Below are 24,675 nucleotides of genomic sequence, written 5' to 3'. Positions count from 1 at the left end.
CTATCCTTTCCTTTTTATACCTCCTCACCAAGAGTCTTCTCTGAGTTCTCATTGGAGATTTATGACATGGATATGGGGATTCTTAATTGCCAGTGCACATGAAAGACCTTTTACTTCTAGTGGGTAACAGAGCCAAGCCAAATGTGGCTAGCGCTCAGTGCAATCGAACAGCCCCAGTCCAACGACACACTCTCTGTGCAGCCTGTGCCAAATCCCCATTCCACAACGTGTTTGGCTTTCCTCTGTGAAACAAAGAGCGCACGTTTCAGATGGCACTGGAGGGTATAGATTGAGTACCAGCCTAGAAGGGAAGGTGGGGGTTGGCTTGATAGGGGATGGTAGGAGGTGTGGCCATGATGATGGTCATAACCTCAGCCTAGTTTAGTGCCCCACGCTCCGAAGCAGTGGCCACGGCCTCACATGGGGCACCACATAGGCACGTGTCACAGCCCCCAGCCAGGAGAGGAGGGAGAGGAGGAGGGCAAGTGGCCAATCCCATTCCACCCCAGATTAACCTAATCTGAGAGTTCACTTCACCCTTTAATCTTAAAGAGCAGCAGCGGGGGCCTACCTGACCACCCTCCCTCCCTCTCCCCTCTCCTTTATCTCTCTCTCACTCTCTCTCTCCTCACCTAGCGGGAACTTCTGAATGAGAGGGGGAAGGGGAGCAGAGGGATGGTGAGAGGAGGGAGGGAGGCAGGCTGGTAATTATTTCCAAAGGTCATTCTGTTAATGACTACCTGCTTGGCTAATGAGATTCAGTAAAGCTCACTCACGATGTTTCGCTGGCGTATGTTTCGCCCGTGTGCCGAGACGTGTGAGGAGAAGCACAGGTGTGACTGCAGCCCAGCGTCAGTCCATCGGAGGGAGGGAGGAGAGAAGAGAGCAGGAGAGAATGGAGGCGGGAGGGCATGAGCGTGAGAGAGAAAAAGAGAAATGTACCAACATCCACACACATTTATTATATGCCTCGCACAACATTTCATTTGGCAAAGAAACGTGATTTTTTTCCCACATTTATAAATACCAGGGAGACTAATTATCTGCGTTCAGTCTAATTTGCCTCCAAACTTTTCCTTACGACTTAATTAAAGCATTTTTTCTCCATCGTGTTCTTGCACGTCAACAGACTCCGAGCATGTGATATCCCTTTCAAAGTGCCAGTGTGCTCTTGCCTTATTTCTTGTGAAAATATTTTCAAGCATGTGTGCTATTCTATGTACTTATTTGGATTCTAAACAGCAGAGAGAACATTAGCCTTAAGGAGTTTTCTCTGTGGATTGCTGCTCAATGACTGCTTCTTCTGCCTAACAAAGAGCCCTGCTGTCAACTCCTCCAGTTGCTGTAAACTCCTCCAGTTTAAATGCCTGCACTAATTTACCTCCCCCATTTCTACACATATCAACGTCCAGGAGAAATAAGGAAGTTATGATACGCTGTCTTACAGTTGTCCAGGTTGATGTTGGGCTTGTGTTTGAGGTGCTGTGACAGACAGACAGACAGACAGACAGACAGACAGACAGACAGACAGACAGACAGACAGACAGACAGACAGACAGACAGACAGACAGACAGACAGACAGACAGACAGACAGACAGACAGACAGAGACAGGGTGTGTCAGCAAGAGGCTGTGGATAGATCAGCCACGCTGCTTGTTTTTCAACCTGAGTTAAGGATTAAAGGGCGGAAGCTGCTTAGACTGCCTAAGTCAATTAACCTTCTGACATTGGCAAGCTAACGGCATAGGGATAGGTCAAAACAAAGACTGGGATGCCATTTCATCTTTATCTGCCACATATTACATGCTTGTGAAACATCTTCCCAGGGTTTCGCGTCATGAATTCCGCCAACTGAGGCATTTCTTTGTACTCTTCCAGTCAGCCCTCCCTAAACCCCCTGTCCCAAGAGCATTTGCGTATGTTTTTTCTTTCTTTTTTCCCCCTCTCCAGTCTCTGTGTTTTCCTCGCACTTCCCTGCGATTATAAACAGCTGCGGAGTTCAAGCAGTACCACGTTAAAATGTGTACGTTTCAGATGTCCAAACTGGGAGGCCCCACTCCTCCTCCCTTCTCCCGCCCTCTCTATTTTTGTCATTCTTTTCCCCAATAAATGCCTCAAAAACCGGTAGTGGTCTAAAAATAGATTGTGGCGGAGCTAAATATAGTGCTTGGTTGGCGGGGCTGGCTATGAGAGTGGAGAAGAATAGGCATGGAAAAGCTGTGTGTGTGTGCGTGCAAAGCGCCAGGTTGTTAATTCAGTCTCCCTCTCTCACAGGGACGACCGTGAACACTTGCCTCCAGAGACCACATGCACATGACCCGGGTGGTCAGAGACCCAGTGGTGCCAATAGACATTTGAACCTTGGGATAAAGGATTTCATTCACAGCTTTTTTCTTTCTCTCTTAGATTCCCTGTCCTTTTCTTCTCCTCTCAGAGAAATGAAAGGCACAGCTTTCTTGAAGTTTATAATGCTTTATGAGCAGCCTTGTTTCAACCCGTACAGACTGAAAATAACACACACACACTCCTATGCATCAGACATTTTAATCATTTAGCAGACACTCTTATCCAGAGCAAGTAAGTGCCATGTTCAAGGGCACATTGGCAGATGTTTCACCTAGTCAGCTCAAGGATTTGAACTAGCAGCCTTTCAGTTACTGGCCCAACACTATAACCGCTAGGCTACCTGCCTCATTATGTCACACGTAGACAAATCTCTCTATTATTTGTTCATCAGGTGTCAGGTAGTCAAATGTTCTAGGGGTAGTTAAAGTCCTGTTGGGAGTAAGGCTTAATGACATTTGTCACAAGGGTTGAGAAGGGAACTAACGGCAGCTTCACCTCCATTGGGGCTTGAAAATGTCAAGTCGTTTTCACACAAGTTAATTGGCAGGTAATCACCCCTAGCAGGAGTTACAAATCTGAGAGATGTCACCCACCCCCATGGCCAAGGCAACGTGCTGGTGGAACCATAATGAGGCCTGCATGCTAAAGATAAGCTGAAACCTCTCCTCACCATGAGCTCACGGCAGCGCACGGTATTGTACAGAGCCATGATCGCGTGGAGCTCCCTTCCATCTCCAATTGCTCAAGCAAACTGCAAAATGACCTTTTAAAAAAAGGATGAAACAATGTCTTATGGAATGGCAGGGACTGTGAGGGGACACACACAAGACAACAATAAAAGTCTCGCTTGCTTTTAGATTCCTCTTTTGGGAGAAGCACAAGACAAAATTACGGTGTGCGCATGCTGATTACAGTCCTTAGCTCAGCATTTTGTTCCATGTCAGACAGACAGACAGACAGACAGCCAGTCCAGAAAAGCAGAACTCCTGACTAGGAACTACAAGTAGCGTTTTGATCATCACAAACATTCTAAGGTCTATACAAGCGGAAGTCTGAGGTACTCACAACAACAAAAGGCCTTTTAAAATAGACCTTTTGAAATGTGCCAATATTTTGTCCCTGTGGTATGGAGTAGTAGTGCAGTGGCAGGCCACTTCTGAGGCCACGCTGCCAAGCGCAGGCTTTTTCACTACACTGCCCAAAAACACTTCACGCCAGTCATTAAGATGAAATGATGCCTTATTCTTTGAAACTATTTGTGGAAAACTTTGAATATTGAATATCTATTTTTATAGCTGGTGTTTCCTGCCATGCCCCTCCCATGGTGGCTGTGGACAGGGAGGGAGGGAGGGAGGCAGGGAGGGTGTGGAAACTCAAGGTCACAGCGAAGAGGTCAAACGGCTGGTCATTGTTACTCAGGGCCCCCACCAGGCCTCCAGGCCTCTTTCCTGTTGTGGCACCAAGCGATAAGCGACACAGAGACAAAAGACGATAACTGAAGATTGGTGGGCCACAGAGGGGATGGGGGGGGCAAGACGACAGGGAGTAGACTCACTCATTACAGCCAGAACCAATCATTCATGACCAGCCCTTATGTAGCTAGGGGGGCTACAGTAAGTCCAGTTATTCTTCTAGCATTACTGGTCAAATACATGTTCTTGGTATATTTTTTTTTAAACACTGGGGGCTAGGAGGGGAGGACATTAGAGATTGGGGTATAAGTGTCCTCTTTATCCATCTTCACTGTGCTGGCATTGTGCCTTTATAGTGGCTGGCTCATTATGAGTGATTCAATGTGAATGGTCACACTGTCCTCCTGACTGAGGATGCTGCTTCTGCTAACAGTCTGATACAGTCTGATATTGACATGATTTGGGCCATGAGTGCTTCTTCTTTATGGACAGCACAGTCCTCTTGTACAGTGGCTGAGACTTGTCTCTGAAACACTCCTGTTTCTCTTTGGACTCCATGACTACTCCACCAAATGCACCACATCCATGTCCCCTTCCCAGTTTGAATGGGACACAGAGGACACACATGAAAACACACTCTGTCCATTTCGTATTCTGCTTTTCGTTTAACTCATCCTCCAGTATGGTGATCCCAGACAGCTGTAATTGCACACTTTGGAGAGCGATATTACCAAACGGATTCTAACTGCCAGCCTTTGATTCCTGATTATAGTGTTCCAGAATACCAGGACCAGGGGGCTTCAAAGCAGACAAATCACTGAGAAGTCATTGATGCATTTATTCATTTTTTAAATGACGCCTTAACCCCATTGCAGTGGGATTCACAAACTATAACCAAAAAGGATTCTGAATTCGGGGTCCAATAGATTGCCACACATGCACACGCAGATGCACACACACACACACACACACACACACACACACACACACACACACACACACACACACACACACACACACACACACACACACACACACACACACACACACACACACACACACACACACACACACACACACACACACACACACACACACACACACACACACACACACACACACACACACACACACACACACAGAGACACAGACACACACACACACACACATACACACATCACCTATCTCTGGGCATATCCCCTCTCTCTACATGGTACTGGCATGTTCAGACCACGCTTCATGAAACTGTGGCCTTCCTGTCTTTGGTCTGCCATCTGCTTCCAATAAGCTAAGCCAGGCTGATCCCTCTGATGTTCCCCCACTTGCACAAGTGGCTGAGAGAGAGAGAAATAGAGAGAGAAGAGAGAAATAGAGAGAGGGGGAGCTAGCAGTCCGAGCACTCTATTGCTGTATCCCACCGCTGGCTGCCACCAACAAGGCATCTGTGAATGTGCTTAGAGTGCAGTAACATGACGATGGGGCATGAATCCACAGTGGGCCCTTCTCATGGCCCCTGCTATCTTGTTAGCTGTGATGGGAAGGGACATTGTTTCTCCCCATAGCTCCTAGTCATTCACAATGGGCTGCTCTCACCAATCTGCTCGGGTGAAATTGAGCATGGTACTTTGTAATGGTGAGGGAGCTCTGCTCTCCGCCCTGTGGCCTCACCCCACACACTTTCGCACACATGGATGAGAGGTTGCCACACACTGGTATGATGTGTGTGTGTGTGTGTGTGTGTGTGTGTGTGTGTGTGTGTGTGTGTGTGTGTGTGTGTGTGTGTGTGTGTGTGTGTGTGTGTGTGTGTGTGTGTGTGTGTGTGTGTGTGTGTGTGTGTGCGCGCACATGCGCGCACCATATTGGTCTCAGACAATGACACTCTCTAGGCTCAGTCAGAAACGTGACCAGTAAGAAGTTGTTTATCTCACATAACAATCTCTCATGATTTTCCCTTTCTTCCACACACCAAACATGATTAACCATAAGTTACCCTGTTATTAAAACCCTTTAATGTGCTGGTTTGGCCAAGTGTTTTTCCACCAGCAAGTGCTGAATTTGACCACAAAAGTACAAGAAGACATACAGTGCATTCGGAAAGTATTCAGACTCCTTGACTTTTTCCACATTTTGTTACCTTACAGCCTAATTCTAAAATGTATTACATCGTTCTTTTCACACAATACTCCATAACAACAAAGCAAAAACAGGTTTTTAGACATTTTTTCACAAAAAATTATAATAATAACTGAAATATCACATTAAAAAAACTATTCAGACCCTTTACTCAGTACTTTGTTGAAGCACCTTTGGCAGCAAGTACAGCCTCGAAACTTCTTGGGTAGGACGCTACAAGCTTGGTACACCTGTATTTGAGGAGTTTCTCTCATTCTTGTCTGCAGATCCTCTCAAGCTCTGCCTGGTTGGATGGGGAACGTCGCTGCACAGCTATTTTCAGGTCTCTCCAGAGATGTTTGATCAGGTTCAAGTCAAGGCTCTGGCTGGGCCACTCAATGACATTGAAACTTGTCTTGAAGCCACTCCTGTGTTGTCTTGGCTGTTTGCTTAGGGTCGTTGTCCTATTGGAAGGTGAACTTTCAACCCAGTCTGCGGTCCTGAGCGCTCTGGGGCAGGTTTTTATCAAGGATCTCTGTACTGCTCCGTTCATCTGTTCCTCGATCCTGACTAGTCTCCCAGTCCCTGCAGCTGAAAAACATCCCCACAGCATGATGTTGCCACCACCATGCTTCACCGTAGGGATGATGCCAGGTTTCTTCCAGACCTGACGCTTGCCATTCAGGCCAAAGAGTTCAATCTTGGTTTCATCAGACCAAAACAAATCTTGTTTCTCATGGTCAGAGTCATTTAGGTGCTTTTTGGCAAACTCCAAGTGGGTTGTCATGTGCCTTTTACTGAGGAGTGGCCTCTGTCTGGCCACTCTACCATAAAGGCCTGATTGGTTGTGTGCTGCAGAGATGGTTGTTCCTCTGGAAGGTTCTCCCATCTCCACAGATGAGCTCTGGAGCTCTGTCAGAGTGACCATCAGGATCTTGGTCACTTCCCTGACCAAGGCCCTTCTCCCCCGATTGCTCCGTTTGGCCGTGCAACACAATCCTGTCTTGGAGCTCTACGGACAATTCCTTTGACTTCATGGCTTGGTTTTTGCTCTGACATGCACTGTCAACTGTGGGACCTTATATAGACAGGTGTGTAGCTTTCCAAATCATGTCTAATCATTTTAATTTACCACGGTGGGCTCCAATCAAGTTGTAGAGACATCTCAAGGATGATCAAATGAAACAGGATGCACCTGAGCTCAATTTCGAGTCTCATAGTAAAGGGTCTAAATACTTATGTAAATAAGGTATTTTTGTATTCATTTGTAATACATTTGAAAACATTTCTAAAAACCTGTTTGCACTTTGTCATTATGCGGTATTGTGTGTAGATTGATGAGGAAAATTATTTATTTAATCCATTTTACACTTTCCGAATGTACTGTGTTTACAAAAAAAGGATATTTCTTTCAGTTTTCACTGATCTTTACTTGATAAGGCCATAGTCATTGTCCATAATTTTGTAAGCTCTGCTCTCACCCAAAATCTATGCAGGTAATGTTGTTGGTCTTGAGGACCTTGCGAAACATCATCCGCCCATCTGTCACCATTGGTCATAAACACATTATTGAATGTACGCCTTAGCCGTCATACCACACTGCCAAGATAACACAGGGATAAGGCCACTGGAATGATCACCAGTTAAACACTCCTAAAATACGAGCCCAAGCCCCCACCTGGGCAAGGGTTGTCTCCAACAAGCAAACGAGAGAGGAGAGAGAGAGGAGAGAGGAGAGAGGAGAGAGGAGAGAGAGAAGAGAGAGAGAGAGAGAGAGATATGGTCAGGGTGTCAGAGTTCCCAATAGCCGAACCCTGGTATGGCTTGGGCTCTAGCGTCAGCTGTCCCTCACGCTGCGTAAACTAGAAAACAAAATAAACTGTAGTATACCCCTTGAAATACCCACCCAACATCACCCTGATTACAAAGTAGCATGTTCCAAGAAATAATATTATGCATTACATAAGTGTGCATTGCATTCATGGTTTTGTAATGCACCTTCAAAAAGCATATATTCTCAGCTTAGGGTGTGAGGTGGGGTGTGGATGTGAAGGGTACAGATGAAGAGGGTATGGTATGTAGGACACAGTGTCTACACTCCTCCTTCTGCACACAGGCCCCCTGACAGGCCGAGCCAGGAGGGAACATCATGAGGAAGGAGTTTAATTAGGAGCAAGCCTCCAAAAGGGAGAGACAGGGACAGAGACACAGAGCCAAGCAGCCGAGAAGTCTTTCCTCTCTCGCGTTCTTGCTTTCTTTCTCGATCTCTCTCTCTCTTTCAATCCCTCCTTTCCTCCTGTCTTGCTTCCTCTTTTTCTCATCTCTCTCTCTTTCTCTCACTTCAAAGTGTGTCCAGGATAGCCTATTTTCTGCTTTGTTAGATTGATCTCCACTCATCAATATAGCTTTGGACTGTGGATCATGGAGCTTTTATCTCCAACTGCTATTAAGATGTCAGCATCTTGATCTTCGTACCGAGGTATTTTTTTTCCCTCACAATTATTATTTTTAGATAGACAGACTGGAAACATTTGATGTAAGTGAAAATATGTGGGAATAAAACGGCGTAAATTTGAGCATTTGACGTGAGTGAGGTGTTTTATCACTATGTTTGCATTATCTACATATCCCCTGAACAGTTATTTTGTTTTCCTGACATTTCTTGACATGGTGTATTTATCTTTCTTTTTATATCGACTATGACTCCATTAGCGGGAAAATGTATAGTTTTACTTATCGTTTTTGAAACACTGGCCACTGATTTCCTCTCTTTTGAGATGATGTCAATGGATCTAAAACAGCAGGACATGATTGGAGCAGCAGTGGATGACGGAGTAGACTGGGTAAGAGAGGCAGGGAACTAAGGAGAGGTCAATGGGGCACAACGACAGAGACAGAGAGAGAGACAGAGAGAGAGAGAAGGCCTTCTATGGCCATGTCATGGCTGCATTGCCTCTGATTGGCTGCTGGGCTGGATGGCAGCACTTGGCAACAGGTGTGATGTCCCTGACAGGTGGGCATGTCTGGGATGAGTGGCATAGCGACCTTGCGCGGCACCCTTAAAAACTGCTGAGCCCCAGTGGAAAGCTAAGCCAAGGCCACATGCCTGAAAGTCATATAACACTCCCACCCTCCGTCCCACTACCTCATCAACACCCCCAGACAGGCCCACTGCCCCATATCAGTCACGCCATATGGGTCTCAAGTTTGTAGTACAGTTTGATACTGTACTACACAACTACACTAAAGACCAGAGCAAAGTACCAAAATATTTGAAAAAGGGACAGAGAGAGACACAGAGAGAGACACAGAGAGAGACACAGAGAGAGACACACAGAGAGAGACACACAGAGAGAGACACACACAGAGAGACACACAGAGAGAGACACACAGAGAGAGACACACAGAGAGGGACAGAGAGGCTAGTGAATCTTGACACACTACCTCACCACGAGACGCCTCTGGCATCAAACAGCGATCTCACAAACGAAGCCCTCAGTTCACTAAAACCACACTTTAAAAATAGCTTTATTCTCCTGACATCAGAGATGACTGAAGTGTTATTTGTTTTATAAACAGGCGGCTCACTCTTAGTCACTTCTATCAATTTACAGTAGTGCGCTTCTCTGCTTGCAACGACAAGCAGAGTGTCACACAAATGAGGAGAATAAAATGGTGAGATTAACTTATTTTAGCACCTCTCTCTCCCATTATCTCACTCTCTCCATTTGTCTCTAGCATTGAGACACACACACACACATATGATCACCATCAAATCTAAGCTGCATTAAAGATAATGTAATTACAGTGGTGGGTGTGATAGGGAGGGCCAGATGAAAGCAGCGTGAAGCGCCGCCGTCTGCTCAGACAGGAGTGGGTCTGTGATACTCCTCCTGTAGACTAATCTCCTTTTATTAAAGCCGGCCTCTGTGGAGGAGAGAGAGAGAGAGGGGAAGGAAGGGAGGGAGGGAGGGAGGGGATGGAGGTGGGTCTTTGATGGAAGCTCTAACTATCAGTTGCTACACCTTTCATTTCATTCCTTCACTCACTGTAAATCTAATCTACACAATATGGGACACATCTCTGCACTCAATACTGCAGTGTGTGTATGCACACACACACACACACACACACACACACACACACACACACACACACACACACACACACACACACACACACACACACACACACACACACACAAACAAACACACACACTATCTTGCTCAACCTCTTACGTCATGCAGATTGCTCAAGAGTAGGGTTGCAAAGGGAGGGTATTTTACTGGAAACTTTAGACGTTTACTAGTAAACTACCGGAATTTTGGTATCTTTCAAGGATTTTATGTAATCTATCACAAGACATCTAGTGGCCCTTTTGGGTACTTCCGATTATCACAGGTGTCTGTAATTATCTCTGGCCCTCTGTGTGGCATCATCACAGGTAAAATATATGAAATAATTGAATAAGATGATTTTAAAATAAATAATAGAATGACAAAGCTGTAAAACATTATCCGAAATATAAACCATCAACTTAGTGAATGCCATTGGTGTTTCAGCATGAAATTTCCTTTATAGATTTTTTTTTTACAAACTGTATTTATTTTACTCTATCAATATGTATTTGTTGTCAATGTTTTGGCATCAAACTGGTAGCAGTTGTGAAGAAAGTCAATAGTTGGAAGAATTGCAGAGTTAATTGAAAATAATGCCATTGCTGATTAGATGCTTTGTTCATTAATTAGGCTATTTTCTTGAACCATATGGTCTATCTACTAGAGACTCATGGACAATATGGACACAGATATAATAAATGAATGCTATACTGTATATGAATAAATTATGTGTGTTTTTTTCCCAGAGGACACTAATTTAAAAAAAAGAAGTGTTTTAACCCTATCCCAAACTGTAAACCTTACCTTAACCAATCAGAATGAGTGCTTAAATGTAATGTTTTAACCCTATCCAAAACCTGGATCAGAAGGTTCCGTGTTCCATCACAGTGGTGGACACTAGTTTTTAGTTTTTTAGTTTTAACCCTATCCTAAACCTTAACTCTTACCTTATCCATTCAGAATGAGTGCCTAAACTTTGTTTTAACCCTATCCAAAACCTAAACCCTTAACTTTCAAAATGTGATGTTTGGAGCAACTTTGAAAAGTGTTGTTTGGAGAAACGTCGTCTAATTCTGCAGTGAGACTGTGAGAGCTTGTTGCTTACATACCTAAACACACAAATTAAAACACACGTGCTGTAGATACACAAAAACAACACTTGCAGAGAAACGGTGTTAGATATAATTGTATCACTACCACTTTAGTGAGATACTGTATATCTTGGTCTAACGAGGGAAAGAAAGACAGCTCTTCTCTTCCCTTTCCTCCTTCGGTGGCATTGAGGGGGGGGAGTGCTGTGGCCACTGAAACAGGATCAGGTGGCCATCAGGTGGCCAAGAGAGAGATTGCTGCCTGTATACACAGTCTGTCAAACACACACTCTTACACTACCACAGACCTGCCACACACAAACCCAACGCACACATACATCTGTAGCCATAACAGTCCCATTCCGGCCTCCTCAGCTGCCAATGTCAGAAATATGTTTTATTTCCATGTTCATCACTGACTGTGTCTCTGTGTAATTACAATGTTGATTGTCCCCATGGCGCCTCATTTGAGAGAGGAGTATGGATGTTATGTATTGTTAGTGAATGTTATTAAATAATTTATGTTCTTCTGAGTGTTTAGCAACATGTTAACTTGTTGACAAGGACACCGCTATGTCCCCACCCCACTCCATCCCATCCCACATTGATGGACATGGGAATAGATCCTGTCAAAGCACTTTATGCCATACCAAGGACCACATCCCATTTAGCCAGTTAGTACCCACTTTAACCTCTATGACACTTTAGGCACACACACACTTTTTGTATACATCTCATTCATTCCTTTGGTCAGTTGAGTCCATTCTCAGGATCCATTCTAACAAGGGACCAACCCACATTTCCTCTCCCCTGCTCTACTCTGGGTCCTGTTCCCCTGCCCTTCAACTGTGTTGTGCGACTGCTCTGTTTGCAGACGTTGAGAAAGAAGGGTCTAAACGGTTGTGACAGCCCTGACCCCGACGCAGACGACTCGGTCGGCCACAGCCCCGAGTCTGAGGACAAGTACAGGAAAATAAATGAAGACATTGATCTGATGATCAGCAGACAGAGACTGTGTGTAAGTACCGCCCGACACTCCCTGAGCTTTCTTCTCACCCTTCTCTCCCCTCTCTCTCTTTCTTTTCTTTCTTTCTCCCTTTTTCCATCCGTACGTCTGCTGTCCATCTGATGGGGTTTTTGGTGGGACCCGGCAGGCATTAAGCAAGAAGGAGAACAAAGGTGGCGAGAGCCCGGAGCTCGAGTCTGCTCTCACCCTCACCCCACGCACTGAGGAGAAATACAAACAGATAAACGAGGAGTTTGATCATATGATCAAAACTCATAAGATACCTGTAAGTACTGGACTTACACAGCATGCAGTCTCAGCTGGCTCAATGACGGACGCTGAGTAACAGGCCGCCAAATTAACCTCCTATTAGCCCAGCATTGTGTGACACTGCACTGCACGTCTGGAGAAAAAAACACAAGATAAGACTTCCTCATACTTTGAAGCACCTATACATACGTGTATTCATAGCAGCTAACTCATCTAAGCTTCATTACCTTAGTGATTTAGTTCAAGTATAGTGCGCGCTTCGCCTCTCACACTCTTTAGCCTCTGGCTCCATCTGTGACATCACACCTTTAACCCTTTACCCATGATCCCTTGCCTGGCTCTCAGGGGTGGTGTGGTTTGCATGCAGTTCCTCTTCTCCTGCGCCCATGCTATACACAGCTCAGTCACCCGAAACAACAGAGGGACAGATGCTAAGGCTCGAAAACAACAGGCACATAGGCACACACACAAACACATTCGCAAATTCACACCCTACTGTAGCCCTCATTACATAAATGTGAATAAAACATTAAATGAAGGCCCTCCCTCACTGTATAAAACCCCACCCACAAGTCTAGTTGATTCAACTCATTATTATTAAGTAACTGGTTCCAGACTTTTTTTGTTTACTCTCCTTTTGGTCAAAGTGTTCCCAGAACAACAACAAAAAGTGTTGGCCCAAACCTGGCTCCAACTTGAGAAAACATTGGCAGAAATTCTGTCAACTTCCGTGTTTGCTCTACTTGTCTCATACATTCCTTCAACTACAAATTATTATTTGGGCATCTTACCTAAAAAAAAGGTTGTGAAACTAGTTACACAAACAGTGCTTTTAACATACAATGTTTTCAACATACATACAGTATTTGACACACGTGGACATACATAATTGCATTGTGCATGTTCGTTTGTACAGTAATTATTGTTCATGTCGCACCTGGGATTTGAACACACAACCTCTTCTTCATGGCATTTCGATCTTCCTGCCACACCACCATGTTTGTATCAATTATCAGTTAATTATCAGTTATGCTCTCATCATTGCTTTGTTTTACTTATTTAAGCAATTTTTGCTTTTTGATAGTTGTCAAATTTTTGTATGGCATATTATTCTGTTTTAATGTTACTCCTTAAACACTATGATAAATAAAATAGTTGCCACGCCCTGACCATAGAGAGCCCTTGTTTCTCTATGGTGTAGTAGGTCAGGGCGTGACGAGGGGGTGTTCTAGTTTAAAATTTCTATGTTGGTGTTTTGGTTTGGTTCCCAATTAGAGGCAGCTGATAATTGTTGCCTCTAATTGGGGATAATTTTTAAGTAGCTATTTTTCCCACCTGTGTTTGTGGGATATTGTTTTGTGTTTGTGCATGTGCACCACGTAGTCATGTGTCGTTGTTAGTTTATTGATTTATTCGCTTTTGCTTAGAGTTTCACTTTGTAATAAATACGTGGAACTCAACATCCTCTGCACCTTGGACCTGTTCTTACGACAATCGTGACAGAATATCCCACCAAACCAGGACCAAGCAGCGTGTTCACCGGGTAAAGGAGTTTTGGACATGGGAAGAAGTGATGGGTGGATGCGAAACCCTTCCTTGGCAGCAGACGGAAGGTAATAATGGAGGACAGCGACGACGCCAGGGTTCGCGGCCACAGAAAGCCCAAGGACAACCCCAAGTTTTCTTTGGGGGGGGGGCACAAGGGGTGGCCGGTCGAGGAGAGTGCCAGAGCCCGAATGGCAAACTCTGGAGGAGCGTGTCGTCAGACCATGGCCACAGAAACCCCAATATTTTTTATTTTTTTTGGGGGGGGGCACATGAGAAGTTGGGAGAGAGAGAGAGAGATGAGAGAGATGTTGTGCAAGTGTGTTCTGCTCAACATTTGACCAGAAGATCCGGTTAGTAGTCTGGTGAAACCTGTGTCGGCTCCACGCATCTGGCCTTCAGTGCGCCTCCCCAGTCCGGTACGTCCTGTGCCTGCTCCTCGCACTCGCCCTGAAGTGCGTGTCACCAGTCCGCTGCCACCTGTGCCGGCTCCACGCATCAGGCCTCCAGAGCGCCTCCCCAGTCTGGTACGTCCTATGTCTGCTCCTCGCACTCGCCCTGAAGTGCGTGTCCCCAGTCCGGTACGTCCTGTGCCTGCTCCTCACACTCGTCCTGAAGTGCGTGTCACCAGTCCAGTGCCACCTGTACCGGTTCCACGCATCAGGCCTCCTTTGCGCCGGTGCCCAGTCCAGGCACGGCGTTCAGGCCAGCTCCATGGCAGGAGCCCTCCTCTGCGCCGGGGCCCAGCCCAGACACGGCGTCCAGTCCCGCTCCTAGGCCGGAGCGTTCCTCTGCGCCGGTGCCCAGTCCGGGTGCGGCGTTCAACCCAGCTTCATGGACGGAGACTTCCTCTGCGCCGATGCCCAGTCCAGGCATGTCGTTCAGCCAGGCGCCATGGTCGGATCCGGGGTCAGGGGGGGGCTACGACCCACACCGGAGTCGCCACTGACACTAGGCACCCCACAAACCCTCACCTTTGGTTTCAGGTTTTGCGGCCGGAGTCCGCACCTTTGGGGAGGTACTGTCACACCCTGACCATAGAGAGCCCTTGTTTCTCTATGGTGTAGTAGGTCAGGGTGTGACGAAGGGGTGTTCTAGTTAAAAATGTCTATGTTGGTGTTTCGGTTTGGTTCCCAATTAGAGGCAGCTGGTAATTGTTTCCTCTAATTGGGGATCATATTTAAGTAGCTATTTTTCCCACCTATGTTTGTGGGATATTGTTTTGTGCATGTGCACCACGTAGTCACGTTTCGTTGGTCGTTTATTGATTTATTTGCTTTTGCTTAAAGTTTCACTTTGTAATAAATATGTGGAACTCAACATCCGCTGCGCCTTGGTCCCGTTCTTACTACAACCTTGACAATAGTTTTCCTTGAGTGTACTTTTAACAGAGCTGAGATTTACTTTGAAGAGCAAAGTGTAGCAATACAGATGAAATCAGTTATTGACACAGACATGGAGGCGTAGCAGGAATATTGGAATGCTGTGAACCAAGAAGTTGAGTTCAAATCCCAGGTGAGGACATGTATAAAGGAACATACACAATGTAATCATGTGTGTCAAATACGTAAGTTGAAAACATTGTATGTTAAAAGCACTTTGCTTTTTTAGGTAAGATGCCCAAATATACATTTCTAGTTGATTGGACACGAGACAATTTGAACAAACATATCATTTTAAGTTGACATCATTTTTGCCCATGTTTCATGTTTGGGCTAACAATTTTTTTTTAAAGTTCAGGTAACACTGACCGACAACTTTATATATATATTTTTAAAAAAGGCAGTGGAACCAGTAACTTAATATTTAGTTGAATTTTCTATTTTTTTTTTTTACAGTGGGGAGGGTGAGGAGTGCAGCACTGTAAAAAAAGATATAGATGTAATAATGAAGGTGGTGAAAATCACATCTAATCAGTAGCAATATATTACCCCGCTGTCATTCAATGATCACTTAGTTGTGACTGTAGAGATGGACCAATGTCGACCATAACTCCAACTGCACAGAGTAATTAAAGGTCTCAGCAGTTAGTCACTCCCAAACAACCACAAAATGAATGCCACTCTCAATGGAAGCCAAGTGTGCTCCGCTCTCCATACAAACGCCCATATTGGAATGGTTTGCATTATAGCCATGGAGAAAGAGATGATTCCACAGATCATCGAAAGGGAACAGTAACCTCTGGCAGAGTACAGTAGAGGGGGTGGAGGGGGTGTTGTGGTTAGAGGCCGGGATCGGGGTGAGGTTGGGTTGGGGTTTGGGTGGGGGGGAGCAGTGGCAGTAAGGGTGTCTGCACACAAGTGGCAGTTCAGTATGTGGTCATGACGTCTGCCTAGCTCAGGGCCTCTGGGTCGCAGGGGAGGATGAGTGAAAACAGGAAGGATGGCACCACTGAAATGACAGCTTGCAGAGGGGGCCCACTGTATGCACACCCACCCACACACACACACACACACACACACGCACACACAAACACTGGCCCCCAAGCTTACTCAACCAGAAAGCAAAATATGTTGAGGAATGGAACAAAGGTTCCAAGATGAAAGACATTATGAAAATCTTTAAACGTGAAATAGAATAGGAGGTGCTCACTTTTGAGCAATTTAAGAAATCAACCAGACACCCAAGACTGCTGGCTAACCCGCATCTGCAAAGGGCTTCAGCAAAAGCCAAAAAAAAGTGTGAGAGAGAGGGAGAGACGGCAATGAAGACAAGGTGAAAGTCAAGGCTTTTGGACCCCAAAAATTATATTTGTGTGGCTAAAAGGGAAAAGTTAGAGGGGAGAGAAAATTGAAAAAGAAGACGAGGTAGAGCTCATGTCCGATTTCCCCTGGCTGATGTTCCCACTGATGAGCCCTTCCATCGCTCTGGGACACATGGCTACAATTAGGGCTATATATTCTACTTCTTTAAGCTAACATCCAGGAGCGACCACTTCCAGGGCACTCCCAAGGTTAAGCCCAATGGTGGAGTGACACGATAAACATGACAAATCTGTCGCTTGGGGCCTAGGGGCCTAGCTACCAACCAACCTCATCCACATGCTGCTAGTCTTACCTGCCACTTAAAAAACACTTGATCTCGACATGACAGAGACATACCTCTATTTTAGTAAAAACCTGAGAATGGTGTTTATATAATATACATTTACCAAAATTATATACAGATTTCCAACATCTTGCCCCACAAAATTGAGCTCATTCAGAACGAGTACATTTGTAGTAGGCGATATCAGCTTCCATATCTGCTTCAAAAGGATCTGTTTATTGGAATGAGAAACAATGACCACACAGTGAAAAGTTGTTGTTGTGTTTTCTGGGATTTACTGTTCTTTTCCCTGGAAGTCGGCTATGTTAGGATGTCACAATGTTAATCAAATGGTGAAACAGACACAGAGAGTCAACGATGGGGACATAGAGAGACAAGTATATTCACATTGTAGATGGTGGTTGACCCCTTAAAGATGCCACTGTGGGAAGAGACAGTCCACATTCCACAAACACATTTTTTTCTCAGTCCTGGGTGACAAGTAAAAGTCCCTTTTAGTTGTGATATTATCTGGTCATTGACCTTTTTTGTATGACTGTTCTTTCTTTCTCTTTTTATCGCTTTCTTTCTCTTGCTCACTGTTTCATTCTAGCTATGATATTTCTTTAGCATTGGATTCTTTTGTTTCTCTCTTCCACGGTAATGTTTAACAGTTATCTCTATGCCTGTGTATTCTATTGTTGTGTTCTTTTGTTTTGTCTCTCTATTGTGTTTAATCATGCGTTCTTCCTCTTTTGCCTCTCTCTCTCAGCAGGGTGTGCCCCCCTCCAACTACGAGATGCCGGTGTCCATCCCCGTTAGCAACCAGAACAGTCTCATCTACAGCCACCCAGGAGGTTCCCTAGGCAACCACAACCTGCTGCCCCTGGCACACCACATGCAGAGGAACAGCATGTCCCCCGGTGTCACACACAGACCTGCCAGTGCAGGTAACACACAAACAAACACAAACTCTTTTAAGAGAACCCCTCCATAACCATTCAGGGGAACGCACAGAGGAAATAAGATCAGCTCTATTGACTGATGTTTCATTTAAGGGAAGGTGACTCAATATTACATTCAAACCAAGTCAGCAATCCCCTCCATTTACTGTGAGGCGCTGTCCTGGGGATGTCAGGCCCTATGTATAGGTTTTAAGTTGCCGGTGACATAAGCACATGAGGCCTGTCGGTTTGTTATTGTTGTCTGAAGGCTCTATTTTGTCCCTCTGGGCAGTAGCCTGCTGCCCACACCCTCACCCTGTCATTAGGCCTGGATGCACCGCGCGCCGGCACAAAGTAAATATGAGATTTGGCGCTGCCGCCACCACACTAACCGCACACGCTCACGCTCCTCCTACTCCTCCACCTCGCACGACTTAAAAATACAAATGTGTCATTTTTCTTGGATGCTATCGTCCAGTATCCACTCGCAGCATCCGTTTGACTAGAACTTATGGTTTTTTGGAAAGCTGTGGCATTTGGGTTTACACACACACACACACACACACACACACACACACACACACACACACACACACACACACACACACACACACACACACACACACACACACACACACACAGGTAGACACACATCAGCCCTGGCACAAAAGAAGAAGGGCTGATGGTTAAAGTAACTTAGAGTGTCACTGAAAGGCAAGAGAGGAGGAGGGAGCTGGTGGGATGTGGGTGTGAAGGAGGGAGGTCTCTCCTCTAATGTTTTCCTCTTTTCCTCTCATCCCTCTTTCATCTTTCAGGTGGCCTCATGGGTGCTGACCTCACCACTGGTGCGGTTACCAGTGCTGGTAAGGATGACATCCTCCTTCTCACACACACAGATAAACACACACACAGGGCACCCACTCTCCCATCCAGGCCATAAAACTCATGACTAATACGAACGTAAACTAAAATTGAGTTCCTGTCCTTGACGTGTTGATTTTAATGGTCTTGGAGTTCCTCAGGGAATGTTTGTCCAGTTCTGGGTCCGTGGTACATCCTGGTCTCGGCTCAGCAATTCTCTTAACAAGTGGAAAAAGGAAAGAAAATAATATTGGAGTGGGTAGGAAGACATTCAATGACAAAAGGGAAGGTGCTGTGTATATGAGTTTTAGGGATCTTAGGGATCAGAGGTGTTATACCTATGCTTTTATTTATCCTTCTGTCTTTTGCTCTCTCTTTCTATGTGTCAAATTAAATCCAATCAAATTTTATTAGTCACATGCGCCGAATACAACAGGTGTAGACCTTACAGTGAAATGCTTACTTACGAGCCCCTAACCGACAGTGCAGTTTAAAAAAATACGGATAAAAATAAGAGATAAAAGTAACAAGTAATTAAAGAGGAGCAGTAAAAAATAACAATATATACGGGGGGGGGCTGGTACAGAGTCAATGTGCGGGGGCACCGGTTAGTTGAGGTAGTATGTACATGTAGGTAGAGTTAATTAAAGTGACTATGCATAGATGACAACAGATAGTGGCAGTGGTGTGGAGAGGGGGGGCAATGTGAATAGTCTGGGTAGCCATTTGACTAGGTGTTCGAGAGTCTTATGGCTTGGGGGTAGAAGCTGTTTCGAAGCCTCTTGGACCTAGACTTGGCGCTCCGGTACCACTTGCCATTTGGTAGCAGAGAGAACAGTCTATGACTAGGGTGGCTGGAGTCTTTGACAATTTTCAGGGTTTTTCTCTGACACTGCCTGGTACAGAAATCCTGGATGGCAGGAAGCTTGGCCCCAGTGATGTACTGGGCCATTCGCACTACCCTCTGTAGTGCCTTGCGGTCGGAGGCTGAGCAGTTGCCAAACTTGGCAGTGATGCAACCGGTCAGGATGCTCTCGATGGTGCAGCTGTAGAACCTTTTGAGGATCTGAGAACCCATGCCAAATCTTTCAGTCTCCTGAGGGGGAATAGGTTTTGTCGTGCCTGCTTCACAACTGTCATGGTGTGCTTGGACCATGTTAGTTTGTTGGTGATGTGGACACCAAGGAACTTAAAGCTCTCAACCTGCTCCACAGCAGCCCTGTCAATGAGAATTGGGGGCGTGCTCGGTCCTCCTTTTCCTGTAGTCCACAATCTTCTCCTTTGTCTTGATCATGTTGAGGGAGTGGTTGTTGTCCTGGCACCACACGGCCAGGTCTCTGACCTCCTCCCTATAGGCTGTCTCGTTGATGTCGGTGATCAGACCTACCACTGTTGTGTCATCGGCAAATTTAATGATGGTGTTGGAGTCGTGCCTAGCCGTGCAGTCATGAGTGAACAGGGAGTACAGGAGGGGGCTGAGCACGCACCCCTGAGGGGCCCCTGTGTTGAGGATCAGCGTGGCGGATGTGTTGTTACCTACCCTTACCACCTGGGGGCGGCCCATCAGGAAGTCCAGGATCCAGTTGAAGAGGGAGGTGTTTAGTCCCAGGGTCCTTAGCTTATTGATGAGCTTTGAGGGCACTATAATGTGTAATGTGTGTGTGTGTGTGTGTGTGTGTGTGTGTGTGTGTGTGTGTGTGTGTGTGTGTGTGCACGCTATGTCTTAATGACCCGAGCATCATCACACTGCATTATACGACCCTTTAACCACTGTTTATTTCCTCTATCTTGACAACACACATACGTCTCATTTTGTTTGGATATTTTAACTCATTCATAGGCTATCTACTATCATATGTCTTGAGCAAAATACATTTAACATGGGCGTGGCTCGCCATAATGTTCCTGTGGAAAGTAAATCAGGCCATGTGTTTGTGTGTGTCTGCATTTATTTGCATGAGTTTGAATGGATTTACATGTGTGTTTGTGGGGTTATATGTGGTCACAATTTGCTGTACAGATGATATTCAACGGTTTGTCTTATAGTGAGCTAATAGGCAATTGGAGAAGCCCTCACAGATAGGGCACAGACAGCAGAAGGAGAGGGGGGAGTATTAGACTGGGTCTGAGGGATTAGTTTCTCAGTAAGGGGGTCAAGGGAGCACAGCTGGGCAGCCCTGTCTGGTCCCCAGGGCTCCCTGGTAGGGGTCAGAGCCCGGTCCCTCTGTCTGGCCCCTCACACACTCACACACACACACAACAGAGCCGTTTGTTGTAGTGTGTGTTCCGTCGGCAGCGTGCTCCGGAGCGTGCTTCAAATGTAGCCTTTGTGTCGCCGCGGCAATGAATAGAGGCACTCTGTGAGGACCCAGTGCGCTCAGCCGCGGTGAAAACACGCCATGGAGAGAGATTCATGTGGAACTAAAAAATATTCCATTAAAGTCCCTCTTAAATCTTACAGGGGGAAAAACCCCATGATGAATATTCAGCCATTCATGTGTGCAGGGGGAGAAACAGGGAGAGACACAGATGGAAGCGTTCTGTGAAGCCGGTCATAGGTTTTAATGATGTTCTGGGTTATGTGTGACTCAGTGTGAGGTGGCCGCTGTTGCAGAGGTTATTTGTTCGCTTTTGCTTTGAAAAGCAGATTGTCAGTGGTGAGTGTTTTGACCTAGTGTTTGCTGCAGACGTTTGATTTTCTTATCAAATGTCCCTCGTTCTTAGAGAAACACACATACAGCCCCTTGTGCCACTCATGCCATGGGTGCCAACATTGTTAGATAGATTTGATTGATAAGCAACACATGACACAGTTTGATACTGGAAGGTCGAGTTGTCACGGCCTTGGTGTAAAAGCGGTGTGGCTGTGTGTGTTTTTACATCTCTATGTGTGTGTCTCATCTTTCAACCCCTTGGCCAGCTTGGGAAAGAGAGAGTTAGATGGAGAGAAGGAGAGAGAGAAAGATGTGAATGATCGAGGTGAGAGGTGACAGGGGCTGGTTCATTCTCCTACATGGTGAAACAAGCAGGCAGAGCAGAGATCAAAACCGCTGCTGACAGCTACATACTGTAAATACACAAATGGACATGGAAGGTGTTCTAAAGCTGGGAGTGGGACACCCTTCATCGACCTGCTCTCATTGTCTCTCTCTATATCTCCACAGGTCACAGGCAAATGCACACACACCCGCACATGCACACAGGCCTGACACACACGCGCACACACACACACACACACACACACACACACACACACACACACACACACACACACACACACACACACACACACACACACACACACACACACACACACACACACACACACACACACAAGTGTAGAAAACATTAGGAATACCTTCCTAATATTGAGTTGTACCCCCTTTTGCCCTCAGAACAGCCCCAATTTTTCAGGGCGTGTACTCTCCAAGGTGTCGAAAGCATTCCACAGGTATGTTGGCTCATGTTGACTCCAATGCTTCCCACAGTTGTATCAAGTTGGCTGGATGTCCTTTGGGTGGTGGACCATTCTTGATACTCACGGGAAACTGTTGAGCGTGAAAAACCCAGCACTGTTGCAGTTCTTTACACAAACCGGTGCGCCTGGCACCTACTACCATACCCCGTACAAAGGCACTTAAATCTTTTGTCTTGCCCATTTACCATCTGAATGGCACACATACACAATCCATGTCTCAATTGTCTCAAGGCTTAAAAATTATTCTTTAACCTTTCTCCTCCCCTTCATCTACAGTCGTGGCCAAACATTTTGAGAATGACACAAATATTAATTTCGACAAAGTTTGCTGCTTCAGTGTCTTTAGATATTATGGTCAGATGTTACTATGGAATACTGAAGTATAATTACAAGCATTTCATAATTGTCAAAGGCTTTTATTGACAATTACATTAAGTTGATGCAGAGTCAATATTTGCAGTGTTCACCCTTCTTTTTAAAGACCTCTGCAATCCGCCCTGGGCCACATCCTGACTGATGGCAGCCCATTCTTGCATAATCAATGCTTGGAGTTTGTCATAATTTGGGATTGAGAACTTGGGATTTGGGATTGAGAACTTGAGGTCGATGTTTTGTTCCCCGAGCCACTTAGTTATCACTTTTGCCTTATGGCAAGGTGCAGCATGCTGGAAAAGTCATTGTTCGTCACCAAATTGTTCCTGGATGGTTGGGAGAAGTTGCTCTCGGAGGATGTGTTGATACCACTCTTTATTCATGGCTGTGTTCTTAGGCAAAATTGTGAGTGAGCCCACTCCCTTGGCTGAGAAGCAACCCCACACATGAATGGTCTCAGGATGCTTTACTGTTGGCATGACACAGGACTGATGGTAGTGCTCACCTTGTCTTCTCTGAACAAGCTTTTTTCCGGATGCCCCAAACAATCGGAAAGGGGATTCATCAGAGAAAATGACTTAACCCCAGTCCTCAGCAGTTCAATCCCTGTACCTTTTGCAGAATATCAGTCTGTTCCTGATGTTTTTCCTGGAGAGAAGTGGCTTCTTTGCTGCCCTTCTTGACACCAGGCCATCCTCCAAAAGTCTTCGCCTCACTGAGCGTGCAGATGCACTCACACCTGCCTGCTGCCATTCCTGAGCAAGCTCTGTACTGGTGGTGCCCCGATCCCGCAGCTGAATCAACTTTAGGATACGGTCCTGGCGCTTTCTGGACTTTCTTGGGCACCCTGAAGCATTCTTCACAACAATTGAACCGCTCTCCTTGAAGTTCTTGATGATCCGATAAATGGTTGATTTAGGTGCAATCTTACTGGCAGCAATATCCTTGCCTGTGAAGCCCTTTTTGTGCAAGGCAATGATGACGGCACGTGTTTCCTTGCAGGTAACCATGGTTGACAGAGGAAGAACAATGATTCCAATCACCACCCTCCTTTTGAAGCTTCCAGTCTGTTATTCGAACTCAATCAGCATGACAGAGTGATCTCCAGCCTTGTCCTCGTCAACACTCACACCTGTGTTAACGAGAGAATCACTGACATTATGTCAGCTGGTCCTTTTGTGGCAGGGCTGAAATGCAGTGGAAATGTTTTTGGGGGATTCAGTTCATTTGCATGGCAAAGAGGGACTTTGCAATTAATTGCAGTTCATCTGATCACTCTTCATAACATTCTGAAGTATATGCAAATTGCCATCATTCAAACTGAGGCAGCAGACTTTGTGAAAATGTATATTTGTGTCATTCTCAAAACTTTTGGCCACGACTGTACACTTATTGAAGTGGATTTAACAAGTAACATCAATAAGGGATCATAGCATTCACCCGGTCAGTCTATGTCATGGAAAGAACAATGTTTTGTACAGTGTAGATATACAATACACAGAATAGACCCTGACACAGCTCTACAGAAACAGATGCACTCTGTCCTGTTTGCCAATCCTCTCGTGCAAGACAAGAACCTTGAGACGAAGACACAAGGCCTATTCTTACAAAAACAGCTCAATGATCCCTATATCTTTGTCCATAGCCTGCATAGATACAGTAGAAGGTGGGATGTTAGCTAACTAGCATGGCGCCATAGTTCAGTTGGTGGATTCAGATTTCAAAGCACGTTAGGCCAAACCTCAACGGAAGTGCCTGCGTATCGAAAGTGGGATGGAACACACCCGTTAGACCACAACAGGACATCAGAAATTGTTCAGTAACAGTTAAATGTACATTGGTTTAACCACACCAGCCATGTGTGTATGTGTGTCTGTCTGTCTGTCTGTCTGTCTGTCTGTCTGTCTGTCTGTCTGTCTGTCTGTCTGTCTGTCTGTCTGTCTGTCTGTCTGTCTGTCTGTCTGTCTGTCTGTCTGTCTGTCTGTCTGTCTGTCTGTCTGTCTGTCTGTCTGTGTGTCTGTGTCTGTCTGTGTCTGTCTGCGTGTGTGTCTGCGTGTGTGCATGTGCATGAGGCCTAGTAGGCACATGTTAA

General features: G+C 45.6%; 1 protein-coding gene across 9 annotated transcripts in view; it reads left to right on the top strand.

The window, feature by feature from the left end:
• The window catches only part of mef2cb (myocyte enhancer factor 2cb), a 98,068-nt gene that overhangs the window by 61,922 nt on the left and 11,471 nt on the right, over positions 1-24,675 (top strand). For 3 of the 9 annotated variants that reach the window (XM_014160843.2, XM_045702951.1, XM_014160845.2), the window contains exons 4-6: positions 11,955-12,098; positions 17,701-17,878; positions 18,688-18,735. In XM_014160843.2, the coding sequence (XP_014016318.1) occupies positions 11,955-12,098; positions 17,701-17,878; positions 18,688-18,735 (370 nt within the window). Of the gene's footprint in view, positions 1-11,954; positions 12,099-12,234; positions 12,373-17,700; positions 17,879-18,687; positions 18,736-24,675 lie in introns of all 9 variants that reach the window. The other 6 variants (XM_045702953.1, XM_045702950.1, XM_045702954.1 and 3 more) reach the window with 3 other exon arrangements.

This window comes from Salmo salar, chromosome ssa20, assembly GCF_905237065.1.
Source record: "Salmo salar chromosome ssa20, Ssal_v3.1, whole genome shotgun sequence".
Lineage (NCBI taxonomy): Eukaryota > Metazoa > Chordata > Actinopteri > Salmoniformes > Salmonidae > Salmo > Salmo salar.
The sequence above is the reverse complement of the archived record's forward strand: the minus strand, read 5'-3'. Positions and strand labels throughout refer to the sequence as shown.